The sequence below is a fragment of the Ptychodera flava genome, chromosome 15, assembly GCF_041260155.1.
Source record: "Ptychodera flava strain L36383 chromosome 15, AS_Pfla_20210202, whole genome shotgun sequence".
Taxonomy (NCBI): Eukaryota; Metazoa; Hemichordata; class Enteropneusta; family Ptychoderidae; genus Ptychodera; species Ptychodera flava.
This window is the reverse complement of record NC_091942.1, coordinates 8,357,933-8,385,313: the sequence shown is the minus strand read 5'-3', so window position 1 is coordinate 8,385,313 and position 27,381 is coordinate 8,357,933. Positions and strand designations below refer to the sequence as shown.

General features: G+C 38.1%; 1 protein-coding gene across 7 annotated transcripts in view; it reads left to right on the top strand.

Moving 5' to 3' along the window:
• The window catches only part of LOC139151080 (neurogenic locus notch homolog protein 1-like), a 79,467-nt gene extending 55,407 nt beyond the window's left edge, over positions 1–24,060 (top strand). For all 7 annotated transcript variants that reach the window (XM_070723619.1, XM_070723614.1, XM_070723616.1 and 4 more), the window contains 37 exons: positions 175–288; positions 1,227–1,340; positions 1,810–1,923; positions 2,320–2,436; positions 2,975–3,088; positions 3,552–3,665; positions 4,844–4,957; positions 6,196–6,309; positions 6,502–6,615; positions 7,020–7,136; positions 7,435–7,545; positions 8,256–8,369; positions 8,677–8,790; positions 9,209–9,322; positions 9,686–9,799; positions 9,929–10,042; positions 10,248–10,361; positions 10,481–10,594; positions 11,263–11,376; positions 11,897–12,010; positions 12,350–12,577; positions 12,868–12,981; positions 13,184–13,297; positions 14,259–14,372; positions 15,254–15,367; positions 15,751–16,113; positions 16,805–16,930; positions 17,254–17,367; positions 17,984–18,100; positions 18,426–18,539; positions 19,128–19,250; positions 19,660–19,773; positions 20,004–20,117; positions 20,297–20,434; positions 20,804–20,914; positions 21,528–21,641; positions 22,099–24,060. In XM_070723619.1, coding sequence (XP_070579720.1) covers positions 175–288; positions 1,227–1,340; positions 1,810–1,923; positions 2,320–2,436; positions 2,975–3,088; positions 3,552–3,665; positions 4,844–4,957; positions 6,196–6,309; positions 6,502–6,615; positions 7,020–7,136; positions 7,435–7,545; positions 8,256–8,369; positions 8,677–8,790; positions 9,209–9,322; positions 9,686–9,799; positions 9,929–10,042; positions 10,248–10,361; positions 10,481–10,594; positions 11,263–11,376; positions 11,897–12,010; positions 12,350–12,577; positions 12,868–12,981; positions 13,184–13,297; positions 14,259–14,372; positions 15,254–15,367; positions 15,751–16,113; positions 16,805–16,930; positions 17,254–17,367; positions 17,984–18,100; positions 18,426–18,539; positions 19,128–19,250; positions 19,660–19,773; positions 20,004–20,117; positions 20,297–20,434; positions 20,804–20,914; positions 21,528–21,641; positions 22,099–22,238 — 4,655 coding nt within the window. In that variant the 3' untranslated portion in view covers positions 22,239–24,060. The remainder of the gene's footprint in view (positions 1–174; positions 289–1,226; positions 1,341–1,809; positions 1,924–2,319; positions 2,437–2,974; positions 3,089–3,551; positions 3,666–4,843; positions 4,958–6,195; positions 6,310–6,501; positions 6,616–7,019; positions 7,137–7,434; positions 7,546–8,255; positions 8,370–8,676; positions 8,791–9,208; positions 9,323–9,685; positions 9,800–9,928; positions 10,043–10,247; positions 10,362–10,480; positions 10,595–11,262; positions 11,377–11,896; positions 12,011–12,349; positions 12,578–12,867; positions 12,982–13,183; positions 13,298–14,258; positions 14,373–15,253; positions 15,368–15,750; positions 16,114–16,804; positions 16,931–17,253; positions 17,368–17,983; positions 18,101–18,425; positions 18,540–19,127; positions 19,251–19,659; positions 19,774–20,003; positions 20,118–20,296; positions 20,435–20,803; positions 20,915–21,527; positions 21,642–22,098) is intronic.
• The last annotated feature ends 3,321 nt before the right edge of the window (positions 24,061–27,381 follow it).

Sequence of the window (27,381 nt, the reverse complement as noted above, 5' to 3'; positions counted from 1 at the left end):
TCAAAAGATCTTTCTTATCGTTTACGACCTTTTTTTCCAAAACTTGTCATTACTTTCCATCAGGACCAATTCATTTCATTTCCTAAGATATCTTTATAGCTTCTGTTCAAACCCGAAGACTTAAACATAAATTCAAATTAATTTACAATCAACTTTTGTTCTTTGATAACACAGAATCCGATCCTTGTATCAGCAACCCGTGTATGAATGGAGGTTTTTGTGTAAATTACTTCTCTTACTATGTGTGTTCGTGTGCCCCTGGCTGGGCAGGTGTGAACTGTGAAACAGGTAAGAACAGATATGAAAGTTATTCCGCCTGATCGCATATAGATATCCATGGCGATATCATCACTTTTTAATGTAACTTATTTCTTTGTGTTCGTTCAACATACTGTATTGAAGTAGTCCCTTTAAGGTAGAGTGCGCCCAGGGGAAAGATATTCATATTATCGCATTTTCTGATACTTTTCTGATCTACCTCTTTTTCTGATCTACCTCTTTTAAATGTTCGGTTATTTGTTTCTCAACTAGCAAACTATGAATGTTGACCCCTGCTATTTATTTTTGATACTTCAAGAAGTTGCCGTAAAGTCTTTTTCACTTTCGATGCTCGTACTACGTCACAAATGAATCGGATATTTATCAGATATTCTAAGAAACATCTACTGTATCACTAAACGCTGTTTATTAGAAATCTCGCAAGCAAATAATATTTGGTATGCGCGTGAAATTTTTAAATTCGCGCAATTGAAAGATCCACAATCGCCACGGAATGTGTCAATCTTCTCATCATGAATTACTTTTCCATTCCTCTGACATAATCTCCTTGCATCTTGAGAAAGTATGCACCTACGTGTGTATATCGTTATTATTTTAATTATATAATCATATTACTGTAAATGTATTGGGATGGATAATGTTTTGAAACATTTCCATGTATGTTTCAGTATTATATCGCGAAAAGCAACACAAAAATGTGTACATAAAACAGAAAATGGTACATTTAAATTGCATATGTAGCGTTGTCAACCTTTGTTTTTTTTGGTCAAGTGAAACTTATCAAATGCAACAGCTTTTTTTAACGCTAAATTCAAATCACGCCAATGCGAAAGGACTTATATTATTGTGACATACTATTATATTAATTTGAATGCCGTTAGAACAGTTTATCAATATTTTTGAGAAGTAAAAGTGCTAACTTGATGTTTGTACTCCTTCACTCCAAGAAATCAATGAGTGCAGCAGTGGACCCTGTTTCAATGGCGGCACCTGCAGGGACCTAATCAATGGATTCACCTGCACATGCGCTTTTGGTTTCACCGGTAGAAACTGCGAACTTGGTGAGTGTGCAAGGGTAAAGTCATAATTTTACAACGACCTTAATGCCTTTTTTTCTTATCGATATACTACGTAAAGTGTCGTAGTACTTAAGATTTCACGCGACAACGTTGCTCTTATGCAGATTTGAAACAGGTAATCGCATTTATATGTTCACTCTGCAAAGGCAGATATTTTGTAGTTTTGGATGTTTTCAACTGGCTTATGCGACTTCAGGGTTTGAACATGGGAACGCCCCAGGTTAATAGCTTGACACCTGATGAGCTCGAACGATAATATTTATCAATTTGATAGCCAGTCAAGATCGTACCGTGTGACGCATGCTACGTCCGTAGACAGGTGATTTCTGCATCAAGGTTTGGAAACATCATGGGGCTTTGTCCCGTGTGCACCGCGTAAACAATGTACTAAATTTGCAGGAACATCCCTGATATATTTAGATTTTCAAAGACGTATAATTTTCATTTTCAGCCATCGATCCCTGCACTAGCAGTCCTTGTTTGAATGGGGCGACCTGCGTCAACCAAATCACTTCCTATCAATGCCACTGTCCGCTAGGATGGACTGGATCCTTGTGCGAAACAGGTGACTCTTGACCTCGTATACAAGAATTTTTAACCATCATTTTCGATTACACTGAGTTGTTCATGGGGGAGACAGACAGACAGACAGACAGACAGAAAGACAGACACGAGCTGTTTTCCATCCGGATTGCTTGATGTTCTGAAATACAAGAATACAGCGTCTGCGGTAATCCGAGCTGTACTTTCGTGTAGGAAAGCTGCTTTGCAAATATCTTTTTTTTGTACGACTGGCCATACAACAGCGAAAAGTGCTCATCGTCGCAAAAGAGCGTGAATACTTATTTGTCGTGAATATGCTTTTATACTTATATATCCCTTCTTTCGTACAACTGAGAAACATTATGAAAAAACACACTATATATTCTGTGCGTTTTTTATGTTTTTCACCATTTTATAGTTGTCAACACGTGTGAACCGGTCAACCCTTGTGAAAATGGAGGAACATGCAATAATTTAATCACTACTTACACGTGCCAGTGTGTGCCCGGTTGGCAAGGCCCAAACTGCCAGTTCGGTAGGTTGCTTGGAGTTTATATAACTGTGTAAAACTGTGCTGTTTGCAGTCACTTCCAACATGGCGAAGGTATTTGTGGAAACCAAACTACCATTACGATAAGCCTGTCGGTTTACACATGAAAATAAATGATGACCCTATTAATGATCGTGAATAGCAATCCCATCATTGCTTTAAATCATTCTTGACAACGAGTTCATAAATTGGTTAGCTTACTGTAAGAAACGCTACACTGTACTTGAAACCCGATCATAGCAGTTACTCAAACATGAACTCTGTAATACAGATAAGTAGAAAACATATTTGTCCCTAATTTTGTGCACAAATTTCAATGCAAACAAACATGATAATTCGTAATTAGTAGGGCACAAATTAATGGGTAAATCTATTTCCATTTGCAATATGACACGTGGGGAAAACATTCTCAAAGACTAGAACACAATAATTGAGAACGCATTACACAGTGTGGTGATGTTATCGATATTTTACATATTTTTGCCAATTCTCTGTTCGTACCGCGTTGTTTGACGTGTACCAGAGGTGGACATGTGCGCCGCAAGTCCTTGTTACAATGGTGGAACATGCACCAACCATCAGACGTACTACACTTGTCAGTGTACCATAGGATGGACAGGAACCCAGTGTAACAACGGTACGTAATGTCCAAGTGAGCGTCTCTAGCGGCGAAACTGTCCGAACGTTCGACACTTAAGCGTTTATTGATGTTTGTTTTACATTGTAATTGTTGTATGAATGACCCCTCCGTGTCCTGTGAAATTATGCATATTGGCGTGTTTAATAACTAATGATATCAGATACTTAAAAACAGTGGAAAATACAACATAGCAAGTATGGTACTTTGACAACAAATGTACTTCTCTAAAGCCTGCTTCAAATGTAGTTTGTCTGAAGGATGAGTGTAGTTCTTCAATGATCACCCTTCAATATGTTCAAAATGCCTCAAAAATATTCCATCACGGGTAAACGAGTGCACTGCTTGATGGGCGTTATTAATATCCGACGCCCTTTTTCACAGGAGAAATTTTAGCAGGCAATCTATCCTTTGTACAGCGGAACATACAAATACCTGTAATGTTAATTGGTTTTCATTACAGAGGTAAATGCATGTGTACCCAATCCGTGTAGGAACGGCGCCATTTGCACAAACAAGTTCAACGATTACGATTGCGACTGTACCGATGGCTGGGAGGGCAAGAACTGTGATATAGGTGAGTCAATTTATCATCAGACTACGTTATTCGTCTGACGACGCCGGTTAGTGACAAAGCTAAGTCCAGCAAGATCTTCCTTTGTTCCGTCATCTTTTGATATGCCCGATGACATATATGCTATGCACTTCTACAAATGTTCGAAATCTTTTAAATGTTTCCATGACCTCATTTCCGAATTGTCATGTCACAATTATTTCAGAATCGAATTCGTCACATTTTTTTCATACCTTCACCAATGATCAATAAATGCTTTAAAAATATAATAATGATAACCCAGTCATTTTCACCCTTATGGTTTTTATAATTCCGCAACGTATCTTTAACATTAAAGACATGTGGAGATTCTATTCGACTTGTCTAAAAGTGTAGCACTGACATAATTTTAGCCCAAAAAAGCTTAAGATATAAATGGTTACGTAAACACGCAGTTATTGTATGTCTAGCCGGTATGTAACTGAAAACTCTTTTGTCAAAATGTTTGAAAGGTGGACCTTACATATAGTATGTATAAAAATGACAGTTTTCAGAGTTTTTTTCAAGCTCCACGATTTCAGACGATTTGTAAAAAATTACGATATGAGCTCACAGTTTATACGTTTGCTCATGGAATCTCGAAAACACCCAATCTTTTGTATTGGTATATTTTCTTGCAAATTTTCCCCAAAGTTTACATCAATGCCGTTTTATGTTACCCTTCAGTCCTAAAAAGCTCGAATTAAGTTAAATGGACACGAAACTTACAAACTAAGATGTTTTTCCCTGGAGAGTCCAACCATATTGCTAACCATGAAGGCTCCCTAGGTTACTGATGATTTATGCCAAACACTATAGATACATCCACTTACCTTCGCTCTTGCCGCCCGAAAACTACATTTTACGCGCCATTCTGATTTATGGCAAGTTTAAAACATAAGGTACACCAGATCAATGTCAAGTCATATCAGAGCTATTAAACACAGTTTTTTTGCAGGATCGTACAAATGTACACCCCAATGTATCTGTTTACTAAATATGACAACTGAGTGTTTCATCGCCTGAGTGAATGGATGACACTGTTGTTATATCACCGATCACGTACTTTTACAAAATAACAACAAACTCACAGATACCCCGTTGCTCCTTACTCGCCCGACTAACAAATTCACGTATTCTTTTTATCCTCGTTGCCTACGCAGAGTCCAATCCATGTGCCAGTGGTCCGTGTCAAAACGGAGGCAGCTGCAACAACTACAGAACCTTCTACTTTTGCCAATGTCCCTTGGGTTGGACAGGGCTTAACTGCGAGGAAGGTCACTAAAATAATAATAAACCTTACCTTTACAGCCCTGTGTACATCGCTTTTAAAATCAAGGATCCCCTTTGTTATTTGCGTTATAATACAGAATAGCAGTATATATATATATATATATATATATATATATATATATATATATATATATATATATATATATATATATATACCGATATATCGATATACATATACCGATATATCGATATATATATACCGATATATCGATATACATATATATATATATATATATATATATATATATATATATATATATATATATATATATATATATATATATATATATATATATACCGACTCTGTAGTTGTATTACAATCTCTTGAAATTGCTGATCTCATTCGATATCAAATGAATCAGTCATTGTCGAATATGTTCTGGAATTCCACTTTTCTTTAAAGTTCTTGATCTCGAAATTTACTATTCAAATCTCAAACATTCAATGCACGCCACAGCAAACCTCTCATTTCGTACCAGTGCCCTCTAGGCCGTACTTTGTCACTTTCCTCAACCCTTCCTTCGTTTAAACTGACGCAAATTTTCTGCCCAGGATGATTTCAACTTCACATCGCTGGTGCCAAGCTGTAAAGCTGTTAAACTTCATTAACCAATAAAACTGTATGCCGTATAAGAACATCACAAATGCGCCGTCGTCTTAATTGACAGGCTTTAATAAACAGCAGTTTGCTGGCTTAAACATTATTCTCCTGCACACTTCGCTTGTTCTAATAGTTTGCCCGGCTAATATTATGCCTATAATACTATAGTGTTCTTTAACAATCATGATAAGAATGGCTTTTTGTAGAGTTGCATGCAGCGAATAACATTGGCTTAAGTTTAACTGGTTCTTGTACTGATGTTACCTTGTGTATTTAAATATTTGTACTTAGTCATGTTTAACTGGTTTAAGGTAATGTCTCCTGTGTAATACATGTTACACTTTGTCGACGTTGGTCCGTTAAATGTACTTTATTTATGTGTATCACTGAATAGAAATTATTACATTACTTTGGCGCATGTTTTACAATAATATTCATAATTCAACTAGTTTTTAAGCAAAGCGCATGCCTCTTGCGGTAATGCCAAAGCAAGCAGTAAATGGTAATGCAAATGTATAGTGTGTGTACATGAAGGAATAGTTACGTTTTGTCCTGTAATAGCAAGCATTTGTCATCGTCTATTCTTTCTGAATTCTCTTCGTACATTGATTGAATTTGCAGAGGTCAATGCGTGCGATCAAAGCCCATGTCAGAATGGGGCGACATGTGTCAACCGGGTGACCGAATATGAGTGCACATGCCCTCCAATGTATGAAGGCATCCACTGTGAATATGGTAGGTATTCCGCAAAATGGTTTATCTTTACTTTTTGTTGTTTTGCTTTCAAATATTCTACACAATTCGAATAAAAAGTTAACAAATAAAAAAACCCATTTCTCTCATGGTACTAGTATGATCCTTTTAATTTTTGTATTGATATTGTTTGACCGTACACAAACTTGCTGTTTTCTCTATTATCACTTCTAGAGAAGAACGCTTGCTTTCCAAACTTTTGCCAAAATGGCGCCAATTGTATTAACAAGTTCACCTCCTACGAGTGTCAGTGTCTAGCCGGTTGGACAGGAATAAACTGTGAAACGGGTGAGTTGAACACTACTTCTGGTACAAAATAGTCAAAACCGATCTTCCTCTGTGGTGGAGAATCCGTTTGTTACGTCAAAGGAGTCGTTGCCATTGCTGGTAAACATGGAAGTACACAGGGCCTTCATGTAATGAACGAAACGGAGACAGGCAGACAATGGTGAAAGCTACCAACTAAGGACGCTACGTTCTATGAACAGCCGCATCGCCGCATTGGATGTTCCGTTACACTTGAACTGCACAGTGTACTTGTCATTGACGGTACCATAATTAAGTTCTTAAAACTTGATGAGTTAGTTGATTTGTTAAATTTGTTGATGTTTAGCTACGTTATTTGAGCGCGTGACCCCTTGTATTTGAGGGTCAGAGGTTACAATCTGATCTGCTATGTCGTTCTTCCTTAGGTATCGATCTATGTAATCCCGTCAATCCATGTTTAAACGGCGGCGTCTGCAACAATCAGCGCACATTCTATATATGTAACTGCCCAGACGGATTCTCTGGCATTGACTGTGAAAACGGTAAGTTCTTTTGTTTTCAGCATGGAGAATTACAGTGTAGTACCTGTAGAACATGGGCGAAAATTGTGGTAAATAAAGCTAACTGTATTAAAAGTCAATATGCATACAATGTAAATTCGACTTATTCACCCTAGGACCCTGTTCAAGCAGGTGCAAACGATTAGTAACCGTCATAAATTCAAACATTTCTACAGCATTAAGGCATTTGCTTTTTCGCGTATGGATGGGATCCATAGACGACCATGCCTAGTGTCTAACGTTTCCGTCTTCGCTGTCCTTGTTCTTTCATATATCTCAGTTCTTGATGCCTGCAACCCTGACCCCTGTGAAAACGGATATTGTAACAATCAGTTCACAACATTTACGTGCATATGCGACGCAGGGTGGGGAGGTATTACCTGTAACATAAGTAAGTATATGGTTAGACTAAGCCAGTCTATCATACTAACGATATGTTAAGCAATCAATCAGTGTTTCTCGGTCTATCTATCTATCTATCTATCTAGCTATCTAGCTATCTATCTATCTATCTATCTATCTATCTATCTATCTATCTATCTATCTATCTATCTATCTATCTATCTCTCTCTCTCTCTCTCTCTCTCTCTCTCTCTCTCTCTCTCTCTCTCTCTCTCTCTCTCTCTCTCTCTCTCTCTCTCTCTCTCTCTCTCTCTCTCTCTCTCTCTCTCTCTCTCTATCCTGTAATTATTCACCTGCTCATTGAATACTGTTGTAGCAGACCAGTCTTGCCAGTCAATTTTTCAGAAGTCATAGTCATAATGGAAAGAGTTTGTATAAAATGTGTAACATAGATGAAAAGTAAAACGTGGACAAATACTCAGGACAAGGCATACAATCAAACCGATGAAGAAGAAATGTATGGACTTTCTATGTGAATTCAAGAAGTGATGTCAGATGTTTCGAAAAGAGAGAGCAAACCCTGCTCAATGTGTGGCATCCGCGAAATATCTATGCAACAATAGAACAATCTGAATATTATTATCAGCACTGGCATCAGTCGTCATTTGTTACTGTAATTCTTCAGTATCTTTAATAACTTATCCTCCCAGCTGTGAGTACGTAGTTTCTTGATATCTGTGATCTCAAATTTGTTCACAGATCTTGATGAATGTTACAGTTCACCTTGCCTTAACGGTGGCACTTGTCTGGACAGAATCAATGGATACGAGTGTTTGTGTCCAGATGGTGTTGGCGGAACGCGATGCGATATAGGTAAAGACCTTTCAGTTCAAGTCGAAGGAACTATTAACCTCTTTGCGCAGCTGATAAGACGTAAATACACCGTGGCAGCCTTTGAAAACGAAGTAGGAGATGAAATTATGTCATTGCGAGTATTTTTCAAGTTCCCACAAACTAACTTTTGACGTTATTATTTAATAATAATATTATTTAATAATATTTATTTCTTTTATTATTTAAGAGTATTTTTATTGAAATTTTATAAACATATTTCATGTCTCATATCTCATGACTTTCTTATAATGTCTGTTTTACATCTTTTTATCTCAACACCATACAGTTGACAACCTTTGCGAGCCTAATCCCTGTCAGAATAACGGAGTCTGTCAGAATTTCGTTACCTCCTACGCTTGCTACTGCCCTCTTGGATGGACCGGCCGTGACTGTGATCTTGGTAAAGTGTTTTGGAAAGTTGCCCTACTTTGCAGAGATTTGTCGAAAACGATACAAAAGCAAAGATTACGACGCTTTCTATACAGCTCGATCACTGCGGAAAACCACATTCATAAATACTAGTATCATATATAGCCGATGTTTCGAAGGCAAAGATGCTGGTCGCCAAATATCATGATAATTCAAAGGAGTTGTATAATCATCTGTCAAGAGACTTGTTATTTAGACTTCTATCTGTTCAATAAGTCTCGCTTTATTGTCGCAAGAATTGAAGAAGAAGTGCAAACATATTATTGGTACGTTAGTATCCGTTTCTTAGTTTAGTAAATTTAGGCGAAGCCTTGTCCTCCATGAAAGCCTAGTCCACATTCACATTCCTTGCACTGATTGACGGCCTGACCCATTTCCTTTCGTCACAGCAATGGACGCTTGCGCTGAAGCTCCATGCCAAAATGGTGCTACGTGTAACAATTATTACACATACTACAAGTGCGATTGTGCAGACGGATGGACTGGATACAATTGTGATATAGGTGACTAGATTACACATATAGAACCATCATTATATTGACAATGTCAAGTTAAAACAAAACAATAGAGTTGTTTTAATCGGTTCAGTTAAAGAAAGTAAACGTGCTGAACACTTGTGATATTTTGCTTTGACCACAGTCCTTTGACAAAACTGTGGAGGTACCGTGCTTTAGATAGTTGGAGTCTCCAAAATTAAAGTAAGTGATATTTCTTTAAAACAGACGAAGGAAGAGAAGAATTAAAGTCTTCGCGAAAAATTTCATTTTTATTGAAGAAAATTTCTATTTAAGTACCCTTATCAAAAGACCGACCAATTTTTCCCGTGTGTCGACTGTATTCGGATGTGCCGTTTTTTTTAATTACAGCTAAAAACAGATGCGAGCCAAACCCGTGTTACTACGGAGGCACGTGCACAAACCTGCAGTCGTCCTATTCCTGCACATGCGCGCCAGGATGGACCGGCACAAATTGCGAAGCAGGTAAAGTATAAGTTTCTGTTTGCAGTTTACGCTCTTCCGTAGATGGCCGCAATCATATAAGTAATTTAAAGACATCGAAACTTTTCTAGGGCAATGTGAATAAAAAAATATGTATTTTTGTCTTTACAGAGATAAATGCTTGTGTTAGCTTCCCTTGCCAAAATAGTGGTATTTGCCAGAATCTGCAGACTCATTATCAGTGTCAATGTCCTCCCGACTGGACCGGCCCCAATTGCGAAACTGGTAAGTGTTTTCCGTTCTAATACACGAGACAAATATGCGTCATTTTGCAGACATCAATGAGGACACAAATTTGGCTAATTTTGGTGATAGTTTATCCAATAAAACCCAATCAATCGAAATTGTCCTTATAGTGAATGGGCGAAAAAAATATGTTTTCGTTATTTGAATTCGATCCCAAATTTTATTTGCAATTCTCCTCTTACAGCCTTGAGAGCATGCTCATCGTCGCCCTGTCAAAATGGCGCCACCTGTCTGGAATTTTTCACCTACTACAGATGCGAGTGCCAATCAGGCTGGACAGGAACAAATTGTAACGAGGGTAAGAAAAATTCCAATCAAAACTGTAAATAGTCGTAACATAAACGGTATTTTCGCTCACTGTTTTCTTGTCAACTTCATATTTCCTTTGAATAAAGTAGCATTTCTATTCCTCGGCAGCCATAAATTCTTGTGCCTTCCAACCCTGTCAAAACGGTGGAACTTGTGAGAATCACCAGACCTATTTTGCCTGTACCTGTCCTCCACAATGGACCGGATCCACATGCGAACTCGGTACGTTCGACTGTTTATAGTCTGTGATTTCTATGGTAGATGTTAAGATGCTATATCGTAATACGAAACATCCGTTTCTCAAATGATGAGTGACAGCATTCCTGGCTTTGACACAAATCAACGATTTGGTGGCTTTGCTTGATTAAACGAAATTTGTCACTTTAGGTCAATCTTTACGGGTGTAGCATGCCAGCAGTGAATGCTTACCCATTGTGGACACCTGTTATCACCACTGAACGGTGATTCGAGATGATTGTAATGTTATTGTATTGTTCCATTGTTCCTTTGACCTGGTAAATTATTCTTCAATCTTGAATGATGCTGGTTATTGGACCATTCTTAATATCCTATTCCAGTGAGGCATTCAAATAAATCTGCATTCTTACACTAAGAGCTTCTTAATTTGATCACTTTTAAAAGGAATCGTGTCATTGAGTTATTTTCACTGACTTGGATATGTAGCCTTTCACTGACTTGGCAAGCTCGTCCAAACGCATCAATCCGACAATATTTTAGACAATGGGTGAACTCTGGCTTATTATCGACTCGACCATGTTATCGCGTATAGGAATGATTCAGTTGTAATGATTCAGCAAATAAATAACAACTAAAATTACGTTGGAGAGTATTATTTGTACCACAACTTTTTCTCTTTTCCCCATGTACAGCTGTGACACCTTGTTTCAGTAACCCTTGTGGTAACGGTGGTACCTGTCAAGATGCGATTTTCGAGTACGAGTGCGTCTGCCCTCCAGCGTTCACCGGAAGAAACTGCGAGACTGGTAAGGAATGTTCAATTGAGTATTGTCGCTTTATGCTCATTGACGAAAATTCTTTTAGTTTTTACCTTGGAAGTGCGTCTCGTAATCGGCAATTTTGTAACGAAACTTGATTGTCACTTACATTATCTTCAATAATATCGAGAATAGTGCACTTTGCTCGAAGAAAATGCAAGAGTAGCTACATTATTTTGCAATTCACTAAACCGTAACAATGTTTGTTAATGTGTTTTTCACTGGATTTCTCGCCTTGAAATGAAAATGTGTCCTTAAATGTGATTGCGAGCCATATTACTATTCCTTCCGTAGATAGAGAGTGTGTAAATGAACGTTGAGTAGTTTAATTCGGTTGAAGACGACTTCAGTTGACAAAACGAGTATTCTAATGAGCGATGTTCATCAAGCAAAGGATCTATATCTGAATTCCTCTATCCGTCCACTATGCTCTCCGGTTCAGAGAGACTTCCGTGTGCTTTGCTTCGTTGATTTCCAGTTTACGGTTTCACCCTCTTAAAACTTTCAGGCTTAGATGCTTGCCAGCCAAACAGATGTCTGAACGGCGCCACGTGCAACAACTACTACACTTACTTTGAATGTCAGTGTGCGAATGGTTGGCGGGGTGTCTTCTGCACCGTGCGTAAGTAATACCTTGTCGAAAAACGGTTGAAAAAGTTCCAATAAACGTCAGTAGTAGAAGTCACATTGAAAACCAATTTGGAGATGTTCTCCCCTTGATAACTCCAGCCGTGTAAGAACGAGAACGTTTGTAAAGGAACTGAAAACATTATCGGCATGTATTCAGTATAGTTCATATTTTTTCTTGTCTAATTTCATCAACTTTCTGTTTTATTGTGAACTTGACTCTGCAAACTGATTCTCTTGACTCTTAGCGTTATCAGGAGTTAAATCGCGAAAACGAAGGCAAGTAAATGAACATGTAAAGTGACTTTTTCATGCATCTTTCCATCCTTAACAGCACAAGACGCCTGTGTCAGCAGTCCTTGTCAGCATGGTGGAACCTGCACCAACCTGCAGACGTCATACAGATGCCTTTGTACATCCGGGTACACTGGCCCAAGCTGTGAATTTGACATCGATGAGTGTTCCAGCGGCCCCTGCCAAAATGGAGGAACTTGTGTAGACCAGCAAAATGGCTACAACTGTTTATGCCCAATAGAATGGACCGGACTGAATTGTGCTGAAGGTAACCTTGAAAAAAACAAACTTAACCTTCACTGTCTATGCTCGTCGTTTATTTTCTGAAAATAACTTTGGACACTTTGATGTCAACCTTCACATTGCCACAACGCTGATAACCTGTATTTCCATTCTTAAAAAGTTTCGTAAAAAACTACAATCTGCATTTACACGACGAAATTACCTTTATCCATTATTGCTTTAGAAAAATAGACGAAATATATTTCGTACCTTCATATCGATGTTCTTATCAGCCTAACTAAGTGAATTAACTTCATCGTAAACTGTTGTTTTTAGGTCGCAATCCTTGTCTCAGTAATCCGTGTAAGAACGCGGCACTTTGCGAAAACAGTTTCACTTACTTTACTTGTCGATGTCAACCAGGCTGGACAGGGCACCTATGTAATATAGGTAAGTTTTCTTAAGTTTGTTGAAAAGCACACTCTTTCATTAGAAATGGGTAATCATTTAAACTTTTAATGGTTTCCTTTTATTCCCTTTACATGTGATGAAATTGTGCTTTCTGTTATAGCGTTTTCCGATGACCATACTGCGGTCAAAAGGACGGTGCAAGTAATCTTTTAAAATCTCATGTTGAACCACTTTCTTCCAGACATCAACGAGTGTGCAAGTTCGCCATGTCGCAATGGCGGCACCTGCGCCAATCAGATCAACGAATACGTGTGCACATGCCCTCTACAATGGACAGGAGTCAACTGTCATATAGGTATGTCTGTATATATTATTACAACGTGGAATCTCAGTATCCAAGTATCTGCAGCAAGAACTGTTTTCTATCCCATTACATATAACTACGTTGAAACATTATAACTACAATGAAACATTCTGCACTGCCATCATAACACGATTGACGTGTTGTGTTTTGTTTTGTTTTGTTTTAGGGGGTGTTGTTTTGCTAAGTTTCACAGTGTTGGTAATCAATTTGTAAAACAATCTTTATGAATAATAATCATGGTACAAAAACATCAACAACAGACAACTACGTGTCAATTTCCTGAAAATATGACTGAACGAACAATTAAAAGAGCAAAGAATAAAATAAACCTTGATTCTTCCACCGTAAACACATCACCTTTATAAAACTATCAAAAATAGCTTAAGATGACAGCCGGGGTGTACAGTATGTGCACTCCGTAATGCGTTTTACTTGTGTTCATTTGGTCGGGTGCTCAAGTTGGCGAACTGATCGAGTGGATTGTAATTGACTGTTTTATCACTTCCATTACTATGGCAAGTATACAAAGGATGCTTGGGTCAGGGTCAACTTCCTCATCACGCCTATTGTGATAATTACAAGGCTGGAAGTCTTTGGTAAAACTCTTATACTTTTCTCTCAGTCTGCGGTAAGCATTTGAGTTGCAAATCGCACAACCTAGCGTCTAAGCTTTTGGTGCAAGCACTGTTCTAAAGAAAGAGAAAGTGTTTCATATACAAGTTGTGAGGTATATGTTGTATCTTAGGTGACACAACTGTCCCTCCACAAGGATGGGCAACGTAATCTCTTGATTTCGTGGACTGATGAATATTGACCTGAGAAAGATATAATATTAATTTGAGTTCGGAAGAAAGTTCCATACAACATGTAATGCATGTTAAGATCTCTTAAACCGCTCTTTTTTCATACATTCTTTTATGTATATATACTAATCTAAAGCGGTTTTTTATAGCCGTGAATCCCTGCAACAGTGACCCTTGTGAAAACAACGGTGAATGTGTCAACCAGCTGTCATACTATGAGTGTCGGTGTTTGGACGGTTTTACGGGAGTAAATTGTGAAATCGGTAATGTACAAAGACATACTATGATAACACTAAGGTGAAATTTTTGCTGAAGTGTATTAACTCTGTCAAAAGATACGTTGTTTGTACCTTCCGTGACAAATGCAATTTAGATAAAGGTTTTTATCTCCGTTGCTTTGCAATGCATTTGTGACCAAATCACTGTACTATAGTACATTATTCTTGTCTTGTAGACCAAAAAGTAAGTAATAGTACCCTTTTACAAAGTATTTTCTTGCAGTGGTTTCTTTGGTAACACAGTTTCTTTGTCAACTTTTGTGAAACACGTTGTAGTAAGTAACTAGATAGTTTTTGATTTGTCAAAATAACGTGCATGCTTATGCACGTTTGGGGGGTTGTTTAGAAAAATGGATTCATTCTCGGATTTGAATTTATTGCGTGTACACATTAACAGGCTGTGTTCAAACCCTTAATACTTAATATTTACAATGCGCCAGAAAGACGATACTGAAACTTGTTCAAAGTAACAGATACTTTGGCTTTGATGCAGCAATTATCTTTTCCATGGTAGCTCTGTGTACAGTCACCTTTGCAAATACATAATGTCACCTATGGTAACATTTTGTTTACTTACAGGTATACTGTCACCTGTTCCAATTTTGCCACAGTTACCATGGAAAGAGAAAATCTAACCAATCACAGATTTTAAGCGGGTGGCCGCTTTTTAAAAACAGCGTCCTCACATGGGCATTTTGAATACCAAGGAACGTCCCTTTGACAATATATGGGCATATTTAGATTACAGGTGGCTGTATACCTTTAACGTGACTAGCATTTAGCATCTTCCGTACAGAAATTACTTGAAATCTTCTGTCATAATTCGACGAATGTGAATTGAACGTCCTTTATTTTATTGCTACCAGATATCAATGAGTGTGCCAGTTTTCCGTGCTTGAACGGGGGAAGCTGTGTCGATCTAGTCAACGGTTTCGCCTGCTCGTGTACTTCGGACTACACAGGACAAAGATGTGAAAATGGTATGTTTTACCTCTTGTCTGAAACTTTCGTAAATATTCAGCTTCAGTTCATGGTGGTAATTTTGCGAGAACTTCTATTTCTCCTGTCAGTCAGTCAGTTAATAAAGGGTATCATTTATACCCGGCAGGTATCAACATCATGCAGTCAGACCCTTTAGTTTCCCTTTCATCGGCTATGGGGTTGGACCATGATTCAGATCATGGCGATTTCAGGGTGAAATCGACCCATTCACCGCAGAACCCTGTCAACCTTTTCTTACAAACCTAGATCTTTATCCAGGCAGTTAAAGGGTCACGTTCTCAAGCGTGTCACTTCTCAGTCGGGTGCGTACTTCAAGGCAAAAACATAGCATATTGTAACTTTCGTTATCTTTCTTTTGTAGAGGTTGGCTGTATCGCAAACTTCACCATATCAACAGATAGTATGGTCGAACTGCACTCGCCGAACTTTCCGGACAACTACCAAAACAACGTGTACTGCAGATGGATCATTTCCACCGACCCGTCCAGCGTGCTCCACATTCGTTTCGCCGACTTCGCCACCGAGTTCCGCTACGATTTGGTCAAAGTGGGAAACGGAAACAACCCGGCTAACCCAGGATCGCAGATTATCTCCTTTTCGGGCATGGACTCGCCCATCGATTTTAAAAGCGTAGGGTCGACAGCTTGGGTGACATTTAATTCAGATTTTGAAAAGACAGAACGGGGATTTTCTGTGGAATTGCGTGCTGATTCAATATATGATGGTAACTTTCGCTTCATTGTATTTGTTTGTAGTTCTTGGCTCGTTAGTTTCATCTCAACTGATTACGTACTCTTACATTCAGTATCACAATCAATGCCTGTTTTTTCTGATTTTGTGGGGTTTTTCGCTAAGTAGATTTTGCAAAAAATGCTTTCAATATCAGAAACTTCGAATGCCTGTCAATTAGTTTACTCAAAATATTTCTACACACGTATGTTGACTATGGTAACGGTACTCTGATAATTCCCGGTCCTTGACTTGATAAAACCACGTGAATAGAAGTTGACTTCCCTGGTGAATAATGAGATTTCTTTCCCACACTCCGTGCCCCTCATATCTTTGTATTCGAGGATTTGGCTGAATAGGAAAAATTCAGTCGAATAGGATCTGCGGAATTTAATATGACTCTGCAGGGGCTATAATTGTACAATGCAATGATTTAAGCATGTTTAATCTTCCAACAAGCGTGACAACAAAACATTTTATTCGCTTTGTGAACTTCAAAATGGAAGAGTTGTATGAGAGAAAGAACACTATGATCAATGTGTATACCTAAATGTAAAGCCATGTCTCTGTGGTAGCAAATATTAGGGTTTGGCAAATAATATTGCCCGAATAACCTACGATAATTTTGATTCAGTCTCGCACAGAAACAGTGAACGAAAGTCAACTTTAATCCCTTTTATTTGCAGATTTAGATGAGTGCACCCAGGGTGCCTATCCGTGTCAAAATGGCGGGAGCTGCGTAAATGGCCTTGGTCAGTACGCTTGCTACTGCACCGATGGCTTCGTCGGTTCCAATTGTGAAATTGAAGTAGGTGAGTGTGTGTTACAGTATCCAATGAGTGTGGAATGGGATTAAATAAAAGGAATAGGGCATTTAAACCGGTATTTAACACATTCGTTTCGCTCATTAGTGACTTGCGGCTGAATGGAATGAATAGCTGACCATGAAAGGTTGTCGATGGGCAACTCCCGAACTACTTTCAAGATGGCGCCTATCAAATGGTCGCCTCTCTTCAGTTCGACAACAGAAAATAGCATGTGCCTATGTGATCTCTATATTTGAATTAAGAGAGTAAAATCTCAACAAATAGCCATGATATTATTGATTTATGCCACCTTTTTCATTTTTCGACAGAAATAAACGATTGTTCTAGCCATCCATGCACTGGCAATTCTAAATGTATAAATCTGAACAAGGGCTACGTCTGTATCTGTCCACCTGGTGTGGAAGGTCCCGAATGTGGCAGCGGTACGTTTTTTTTCATATCATAGGGGATGGGAAGCTGCATACGTCCGTGCTAACAATGTCGGACTTACAGAGAGCAGAGTTTGCAATCGGCGAAATGTTTAGAAATATAAAGTTTACTATAACCCAAATGGGATTCGAACCCCCACACACTCACGGCAACATCGCCTAGCTGCTAGGCCTCACACAAAACCAGTCGGCCACTGCTTCCAACCCAAAAGAGTTGGTTACAGTAACCGACTTAGATGTTTCAATTATGAACCATCAGCAGCCGATCCGCTATTAAAACAGCCACACCGTGTGCAAATAGTCCCTCCAGCCGGAAGGTGCTTTAATGTAGCGTTAGACAATGGAGGAGGAGAAGTCTATGATTTATCTGTGTTAGCATTGTGTAGTTATCGTACCCACATTAAACGTTACTTGATATCCAGTTATTGCCTCACAATCAGGCTAAGCAAAGTAAGATGTATGTAGTTCAGAATCTGCTTGAGCAAGTCGGTATGAAATCAAAGGCTCAGTCGTTGTGCACTTGTCGATTCGGCAACCAGTTATACCTTTATACCTTCTTTATTAAACAAACCAAGGTGTTAAAATAATCTTCATTGCACTTCCTATTCAGTTACTGGTGCTTGCAATTCCTTACCTTGTGCCAATGGCGCCGTGTGCATTGAAAACGATGATGGCTCGTACGAGTGTGAGTGTCCACCAGGATGGACGGGACCGACCTGTCTCGTAGGTGAGTTGCCACACAGAGCAAACAAGAGAAACATAATTTTATCAAATACGTTATACACCCAAAATGCGACAAATATAAAGAATGTTGTTGAGTAACTCGTCGTGTTGCCAAACATTAAAGATTTTGATAATTCATCAATTCAAAATTTGAAGTATGTTTGTTGAATTCACTCGATGGATATATAGCCTACCATACTTCAAAACCACAGGCTAAAGGAAAGTTTTCCACTCGATTATTTTAGGCCCTTGAATGCATAGAAGTAGACATTAATGTGCATATGGAAGAATTCCTGTTTGAATGAGTGCAACTGTCGTCAATTTTTCAGATGTCAAGGAATGTGAGAGCGACCCCTGTCAAAATGGCGGCACTTGTGTTGACTTCACGAACTCCTATACCTGTCATTGCCGGCAGTATTACGACGGAACCAACTGCGAACTTTGTGAGTTTGTATGAATATAACAAGAAAAAGTTGAGGCGTTGCCATGGAAACATGAATATGTGAATTCAATTCTGGATTGCCTTTGCACTCTTATTTTTGTAAATCAGTTACATCAAAACCGTAATTATAAGCTCGTCAATGGTGGTACTGTTATATATTCTGTTTTTGTCAGGATAAATATTACACATTATGTATTTGCTACCACTAAAGAGGGATGAGAGTGGACAGAAGAAATGGCTGATGGATAGAAAGAATAAATAAATTAGGAAATGGTTGGATTGATGGATAGATAGATGCCAGTAAACGGATGGATTGATGACTGAATCCAAAGGATTAATGTCTCGCGATATTGATGAATAAATGGATGGCTGGCTGGCTGGCTGGCTGGATGGATGGATGGATGGATGGATGGATGGATGGATGGATAGAAGGATTGATGGCTGGGGTAGCGGATGAATGAATGCATATGCAGAGATGGTTGGGTATATTGTTTGATATATGGATGGATGGATGGATGGATGAACGAATGGATGAATTAGTCGATGAATGAATTGACAAGTGAATTATTTCTATTTGGTTTACTGTCAGATCGTGGACCGCAAGGTTGTTCATCAAATCCATGCTACCATGACGGTATCTGTACCAACGAGGGCTTTGACAGTTTTTCATGTCAGTGTCGCCAAGGATTTACAGGAACTCTATGCGAAGCAGGTAATCGATGGCATAAGCAGTGCTGTGCTTAAGTTTTGTAGATCCTTTTTGGAGTCGGTGGCATCCAAAAATATAGTTCTTTCGAAAATTTCACATTATAGACAAACCGAATAACTGCATTGATTGATAGATACGCAGAGACTTAGTCAGAAATGTTTGCTGACTGTATATGCACTAGCAAATTCAGATTTGTCATTCTACACTCACTTATATAATCTGAACTGTCGAAACTGGTAGGTAACAAAAATGTTTCCAATCTAGCGAAACATAAAGACTCTTAGGGTAGACAGCTCACAGATAGTGTAAGTTTGGTTTGATTTTAGGAAATGCATATTTAAAATTGACGTCGTCATTCTCCTGCAATATTTTGTGCCAATTTGTGACAATACTTATTTCAATTTCATTTCAGATGTCAACGAATGCATATCAAACCCTTGTCAAAATGGCGGCACCTGTCTCAACCTAATTAACAGATACCAGTGTGAATGCCTGGACTACTATGGAGGAGAGAGATGTGAGAAATGTAAGCAAGTGATATCACTTACTCTGTCATTGTAGGGATTTGTAGAGGTACAGTGACACAGGTACAGAGAGAGAGAAACAGAAATAAACAGACAAGTTGACAATCATGGAGGACAATCCTACCCATGAGTGACTTTCCCCCTGTAACGGTTGCGGGTAATGAACCCGGCTCTGTTAGCGCTGCGCGATACTTTACGAGATTACTGATTTTTATTTGACTTTTGTTTCCAGCGGGTTGTCAAAATGCTGTGTGTCTAAATGATGGCGTTTGCCAAGACCTGCCTTCAGAACGGAGAGTGGAGTGTGTGTGCACGCCGGATTATATGGGCAAAAACTGTGAATTAAGTAAGTCATTAAATCATCTTAGTTCTCACAAGTCATCTGAGTATCACTTCTCCAGTAACCGAACATTTGAAAAAAGTGTTTATTTTATCAAAGATTCACCTGAGTAATATGAATATAGTATATAGTATATCATAGTATATCATCTTCCTGAAATGAATTCCATTTTCATTTTTTTCCAGAAAAACCCCAGATGTGTCCAGAAGAAAAGAATACTTGCCAAAATGGAGGCGTTTGCATATTAATTACCGACAAGTTCAACAATGAGGATATCATGTGTAGTTGTTCATCAGATTTCACGGGTGATAGGTGTGAAATAGGTATGCTGTCTGCATCCTACAGCAAATATGATTATACAGCTTATCATATACCACTCGATAAATACACTGCGTTGGGATTTACCTTTTAAGGTTTATGACTATGGTTGTTTGTTTGTTTGTTCGTTGATGTTTGGACAACTTCAATGGAGATTATGTAAAAAGAAGCAGAAATTATTCGAACGGATATCACATGGGCTGTATGGGCTATGCTAAAATTGAGACAACTTTTGTAACTGCGATGTTATGATGCTTAGGAATAATGTTTAAGTATACATAAATATGAGGGTATATTCTGTGTCAAAACTCTCTCTCTCTCTCTCTCTCTCTCTCTCTCTCTCTCTCTCTCTCTCTCTCTCTCTCTCTCTGTAGACGTGGACGTTTGTTCCAACCAGTGTCAGAATGGCGGTATCTGCATAGACAAACCAGTTGGCTTTGAATGTCGATGTCTCAGTGGATATATGGGAGAATTCTGCGAAGCAGGTAGATAACTTGTTTCTGGAAAGATACAAAATGTTTTTCAGCCCATTGTCTTTTCATTGCGTCGTGGTAAATGGTATTGTATCTAGCGTCTGTCGCCCCAAACTTCAAATTTTTAACTGTTTCCTACCATTGGCGAGTAACAGGCCGCCAAGAAACGCGCACAAACTTCAATATATATGCCATTGGTAAACTGTTTTGTGTACTCTTTTCTCTGGGAACCAGTTTTATCAAAATGAGAGTATCATCATATCCATGAAACTAGTTTAATTTGAGTAAATTTGAGGCACGCAGCTAGCCTCATGTAGTTATGGTCAGTTTCTGAGTGCACTTTAACTTTTGAACCTTGTGATTATATCTCGTACCTGCTGCGCCCGAAAGAAAACCTGACAATTATAGACAGTCATCTTCATCTGTCTCTACTTGCTGTTTGTAGAAATCTTCCCTTCAAATATAGAGTTGATCATTACCACTTCTGGAGCTTTTATCAGTGTACAGACAAAGCCTTTGCTTTGACTGTACAATTGACTTTCTCGTCTCGTTGTGTGACGCATTCTAATTTGGTGATCTACTAATTGGTACTACACATATGATGGAATGATTTCTTTCTTTTCAGACATTAACGAGTGTCAGTCAAATCCTTGTAGGAATGGCGGATTCTGTAAAAACGAACTCAACGGCTTCACCTGTTCATGCCCGAAAGGCTACCAAGGGTTTGACTGCGGAATCGGTGAGTTTATCACAGTTTCTTCCATAATGGCTGGGTATAAACGCTACAACCCCTGTATTAGTAACAGAGAAGGTACCCCCACAATGCTTTTACATCATAGACTACATACTTCTCCAGTCAGGATTCGCAAATTTTCTATCTATAGGCTGTTATATAATTACAGCGAGTGAGGGCAATCTTGAAATCGAGGCGAGACCTTTTTACGCTTAATAGTAGATATTAATAGCATAAATCTGAATTATAGACTGAAGGAAGGAAAGAAAGCATATCAACGGTGTAGTCAATATTGAGGTTATGGGATCGAGTCTGAGACACATTCGTCACGTTTTCATCTCTGCTAACTTTAACCTGGCGTTCTGTTAGGTACTGCTAACATGTCATACAAAAGTCCAAATACTCGCTTCAAATTAGGATTTTCTAATCTGTTGTAACTGTTGTATTTTTGTCCATCCCTCAGGTGTCGTTTCAGACGACGAAGAGTCAAACCTTGCGTTAGAGCCGGTTTGGATTGCAATCATAGTCATTCTAGGTCTTTTAATAATAGTTTTTGGAATAATTCTTATTTGTACATATGCAAGGCGGGAGAATCAGAAATAGCCTACGTAAATTTCCCAGCAGTCTCGATTTAATAGGTGTTAATTTCCTGATTCCTCAGTGAGTAGATTTCTAACTATGCAACTACAAAAACATACAGTATCCATCAACTTTGTACATTTCAGGGTCGATTACTTGCAATGGTTCTTATTCTGATTATGACGTTGGTCAGGTATATATATCATGAAATTTACTAAGATAATCGTGAACAGCGTTTTGCTATTCTTCAAGAAAAAAAGAAACGTACCTGTATTTGTACCACTCGAGGACAGGGAAGGCGCCCTCTTCGGGATCACGGAGTGATCCCTGCAATTAACCCAGTACTGGATTTTTACTTCAAGTGTACGAAATTTACATATGGGATTTGTTGTTTTCAAAGTCGGTTCATGGTGAATGTAAAATGTAAATTTGTGTTGGTATTTTGACGATTTGCAATAGGTCTCTATATATTGAAAAAAAAACGATATGGGTCGATCGTCAACGCACCTTATTATGACTATAATCCTTACCCACATGCCGCATTTTATCATAATAAATACATGCCAATCATGTTGTAGTTTACGTTTTTATGGGCTAGCATGCTACATCTGATAACCTCAACTTCATATATCACAAATCATCATGAAAAAACTAACCTATAATATTCTTTGAAAATAATAGAATCATAGACTATATATGATCCATTTGTGTAATTTGCAACTTTTAAACCAGACTACCAAACTCAACTCGACCTACGCCTTCAGGTGACAGAATTCTTTTTATGTAACATGGCGAATTCTCTGTGTTCATAACGAAATTTTACCTAGATGTGCTTTTGGAAAACCTGATAATGTGATACTGCATCAGACAGGAAGGTGGTGTCACAGCTTGCACCTTAGATGACTTGAAGGTCATTTCTAACAGATCAGAGAGTTCAAATTTCTCGTCACTTTTTTAATTATTGTAAAACAGTCTGTATTGGAGTTTTATCTTACACTTATCATTGATCTATGGGTGTACGTATAACCCATAACGAATTGAAGAACGCACATGTTTCGCGAGATATAGTGCGGCCTTGTGGATACTTTGTGACAGTGACGGGATGGAATATTACCACTCCTGTACATATATGAATGGCAATAGTTCACGTTTTATTTCAAGCGTTCGATATTGGCTTGATACAATTTCAAACTCCGCAAGACATACCTGTTTTCATCACAAAGTGAAATTTAATCTCTCTTACGGTCATAGCACTCAATCATGCGGCGTCACGTTATTCAAATTATTCTCAACCTCATCAGAGCATACGTCCCCTCATTCTACAGTAGACCCGGAAACGTTATTCCATTGACGGAAACGATTTCACGTGGCATTTAGATAATTCGTCGCGCCCATGAAGATGCTCCACGGCACAAGAGTCTGTCAACTGATTCTGATACTTTACCTCACACAGCTTTGAGTAGTCTGACTCAGTATAGATACTTTGTATATGATGCGCTTGTCACCGCATTCTCAAGAAACCGTTCGTTAACCTCAGCCTTTTTACATACATCTCCCAATCTTCTCCCCTTTGTCGAAAAAAACTTTCGAATCATTTAGCGTAGAATGGATCATAGTTTTCAGTTGCTCAATATAATTACTTTTCAGAGTTTTGATATCATTGCTTTTCAAATTTTTGATGTTTTGTCGATTTTTTGGGGAAGATGTGTAACATAGCTTAGGTGGTGCAGACCGTGTGTTTATATGTATTTTAAATTACTGATGAATATATTGTATCTTGGCTATTTAATTTGATTTTTACCAAATAAAAGACAGAGATACCTTGACTTTGTACAAAAATCAATAATGCTTGTTTCATTTCATTGGCTATGTTTGCTCGAAGGAACTCTTTAAATGTACGTGAAAAGATGTCCCCCAAACAGTAAATGACGTCTAACTTACATGAGAAAAATCCAAAGTTCCATTGTAATATATGGATATGGATGCGTGATTTCTTCTCAGGGTACCAAAACAATAACAGTTGATAATTTGTTCTTGAGAAAAGGGTGATTTCCTTCTTCCTTTTCTAAAACCAGGGTCGAATATATGCATGGTAACCAATTCATTCAGTATCTTTCAACATGTCAAACAATATAAGTAGTATCTCGTATCAAACACATTTCATGAAAAATGACTGACTTTGTCCCTTTAATACTTAAAATACAATGTAACATTGCTCGATAAGGCTAGTCTTATGTTACGTTATTTTAAAGTATTTATTTTCCAGCTTTAAATTTTTACTTGTTCTGTAAATTTTGGAACAGAACAAATGGCATTGCATTCTCCGAATTCCTTTCTCTGAAGACTCTGTATGTGTTGAGAATGAAATGCGTGATGTAGGAGACAGTTTGTTTTCTTTTATTATATTATACATGTCATGACCCTCGCCTTACGCTAGAAAATCGGCGTGTCGTTCATTTGCAAATGCGGGGTCAACGAACGACTTCGTAAAAGTGTATGGCAGATAAGCGTTTTGAAAGTTCCGACACAAGTCTGAAAAAGCTTCTTGTCTCGGAGTGTAGGAACGGCTTCGGCACGACAGGCCGAGGGAGCCGTTACTGAGGCATGGGTAACAGTTGCCCGTTTTAACGGACAATTTTATTAATTTGTCATTATGTAAGGATGATAGCGAGTAATCGAGAAGTTTGCTTATTGTTGATACGACAGGGAAGGCATCCAGTAAAATCTGTAAGACATGTACATTTATATTAAACTCTGTTTTTAAAATCATGTTTGCTCGTGTAATCCCAAACAGACCTCGGTCTTTCCCGTCACTTAATTATTATTCTGAAAGTTTTTGTCTTACCATCGATATCATCGTTTTAGTTGCGCTTTTTGAATTTGTAAACATCTTTATTCATTTTAAAATTTGACATAGGATTGGTGTATGTCTTTGATTCTCAAGCTTCGCAGTCGCTTGTGTGAAGAGATATACACAGGCCATTCTCAAGCTTCCTTTCCCCTGACACCGAACACCTTTCGGCATCGAAATTCATAATGTATACTTCGGGACCACCATCAATGTATTAATAAAACACCCACAGGCTATCGGAGATCAACTGCTGCCACTCATCGTGATCTGAAGCGTAAAGAAAAAAACAGTCCTTTAAAACTGCTTCTTTTTCTTCAACTTAGATCAAACTTTTCCTTAAAAATTATTTCAACTCCGACATCCTCAGTGAAGAAAACTTCATATAAAAAATCGAAGTCTTGGGTAGGACCTGTTGGTTCAGCGTAACTCGTTTGCCTCTTGTATCGCCTGAGCTAGACACTCCTGAGAAACGCCAGAATGCATCGCTGGTCCAAACTTGTCAAAACGAGTATCGCATCTGTGAGAGTCGAATTCTGCACAGAAAAAACCTGAGTGATGATATGTCCAAGATGTTATCACCTATCGATCTCATTTTGTGTTGCATTTATAGACCTGTGATCATGAAACGAGCCCCTTTGCGCGGTGCCCTCCCCCGAAACTTATAGTGCGACCTCGTTGACCTCGCTTCAGACATACTCTTTAACTTTCGTACAACTTAACAATAGGCAAAATAGTTTCCCCAGGTTGTTTTATTGTTTTCGCGCCAATTTGGATGACTAATCAGATCCTGGTTCTAAAATACCCAATCAATGTGACAGCTAGCTCGACCGATTCATAACTATGATTTAAGAATGTAATAGTACACACTGTCATTTTTTAATTTTGATTTTACGACATCAGGCTGAAAAGATTAATTCCATTCAAAATTTTTTTCTTCAGATTTTTGCACGTTAAGGTGAAATCCACCTCGAGGAAAGATATTCGGACTCTAAAGCTTTTACAATATTATTATGGTGACTTGTTGGGCCCATTTTGAAGCTTATCAAGTTAACAGAGGTTTCAGTGGCTTAGTTTAGTGAAAATTGGGAATTTTTATTGTTCATCATAGATAACTCTGGGATGGCGGCCATTTTGAATTTCGAATGTCTGTATATTTTGGGTAATTTGTTTTTCTAATGCCAAAATTTAAATAGTGATCCCCAATTTTTATTTTTAATTTATTCTTGACCTGTAGATTAACATGTTTTTGACAATTCATGCAAATATATGCATACTTTGCTTGAAGAGGCAGGTAAAACGTGCATGTGTGTACAAAACATTTGACTTTTGGATTTCAATCGATAACGTTGATTCACTATTCATTGTAGTCTATGAGAAAACTATAGACAATTTTGTTCAATATCAAACTCGCAATATCTGTGCATTTATAGAAGTTTGATAATTGTCACATGTGTTTGATTAGCATAGCTAGGTTAGAAGTACATATGTGTACAGACAATTTGACTCGAGAATTTGATCGAAATTGTTCATATACTATACATGGGAGTCTGTGAGGAAAGTGTGAATAATTTTTCCCAAATATAAAACTTGCTATAATTGAACATACATATACATTGGATAATAACATAAATGAACTTGAATAGAAGAGGGTGGTTACAAATGCATATGTGTACAAGAAATTTGATTTTGGAATTTGACCGAAAATGTTGATTCACTATGCACTGGAGTGTTTGAGAAACTATGAATATTTTACAATAAACACGATTGGAACTAATTTGGGATAATTGGATGGTGAAGTAATGTCGATTTAATATGCAAATGTTATCTCATCTAATTTTCTTTTTATATACACACAATATCAGCTTGCATGTCTACACGTTTGCTGTACACACAATCATAAGGAAACAGAAGGAAATCACATGAAAAACTACGAACAGTAACACTGCATTTCTATTTTTACTGACAGTCATTGATCATCTTGAGTGACCGGAATGTCGACCTTTTTGTGCCCAACTTTGCTTTACGTGATAAGTAAGTTTGCATCTCGGTGAAATACATGTGCAGTCATCGTAGCTATGAAAAAGCTGACTAAACAACGTTGAAAACTGTGAAGTTGCACACAAAATCGAAAATCACAAGATTGCGTATATTAGCCGTGGCCTACTGTGAAAGGGGTTATCACCGGAAAAATACACAGAATACAAAGTGCATTTCTACTTGTATCTTATCTTGCGATAACAAGCCCATTTTTTGCGGGTAAGCCTTATTCAAGATTCACTACTCACGATTCATGTTCTGCAGTTTAAGCCAGAAACA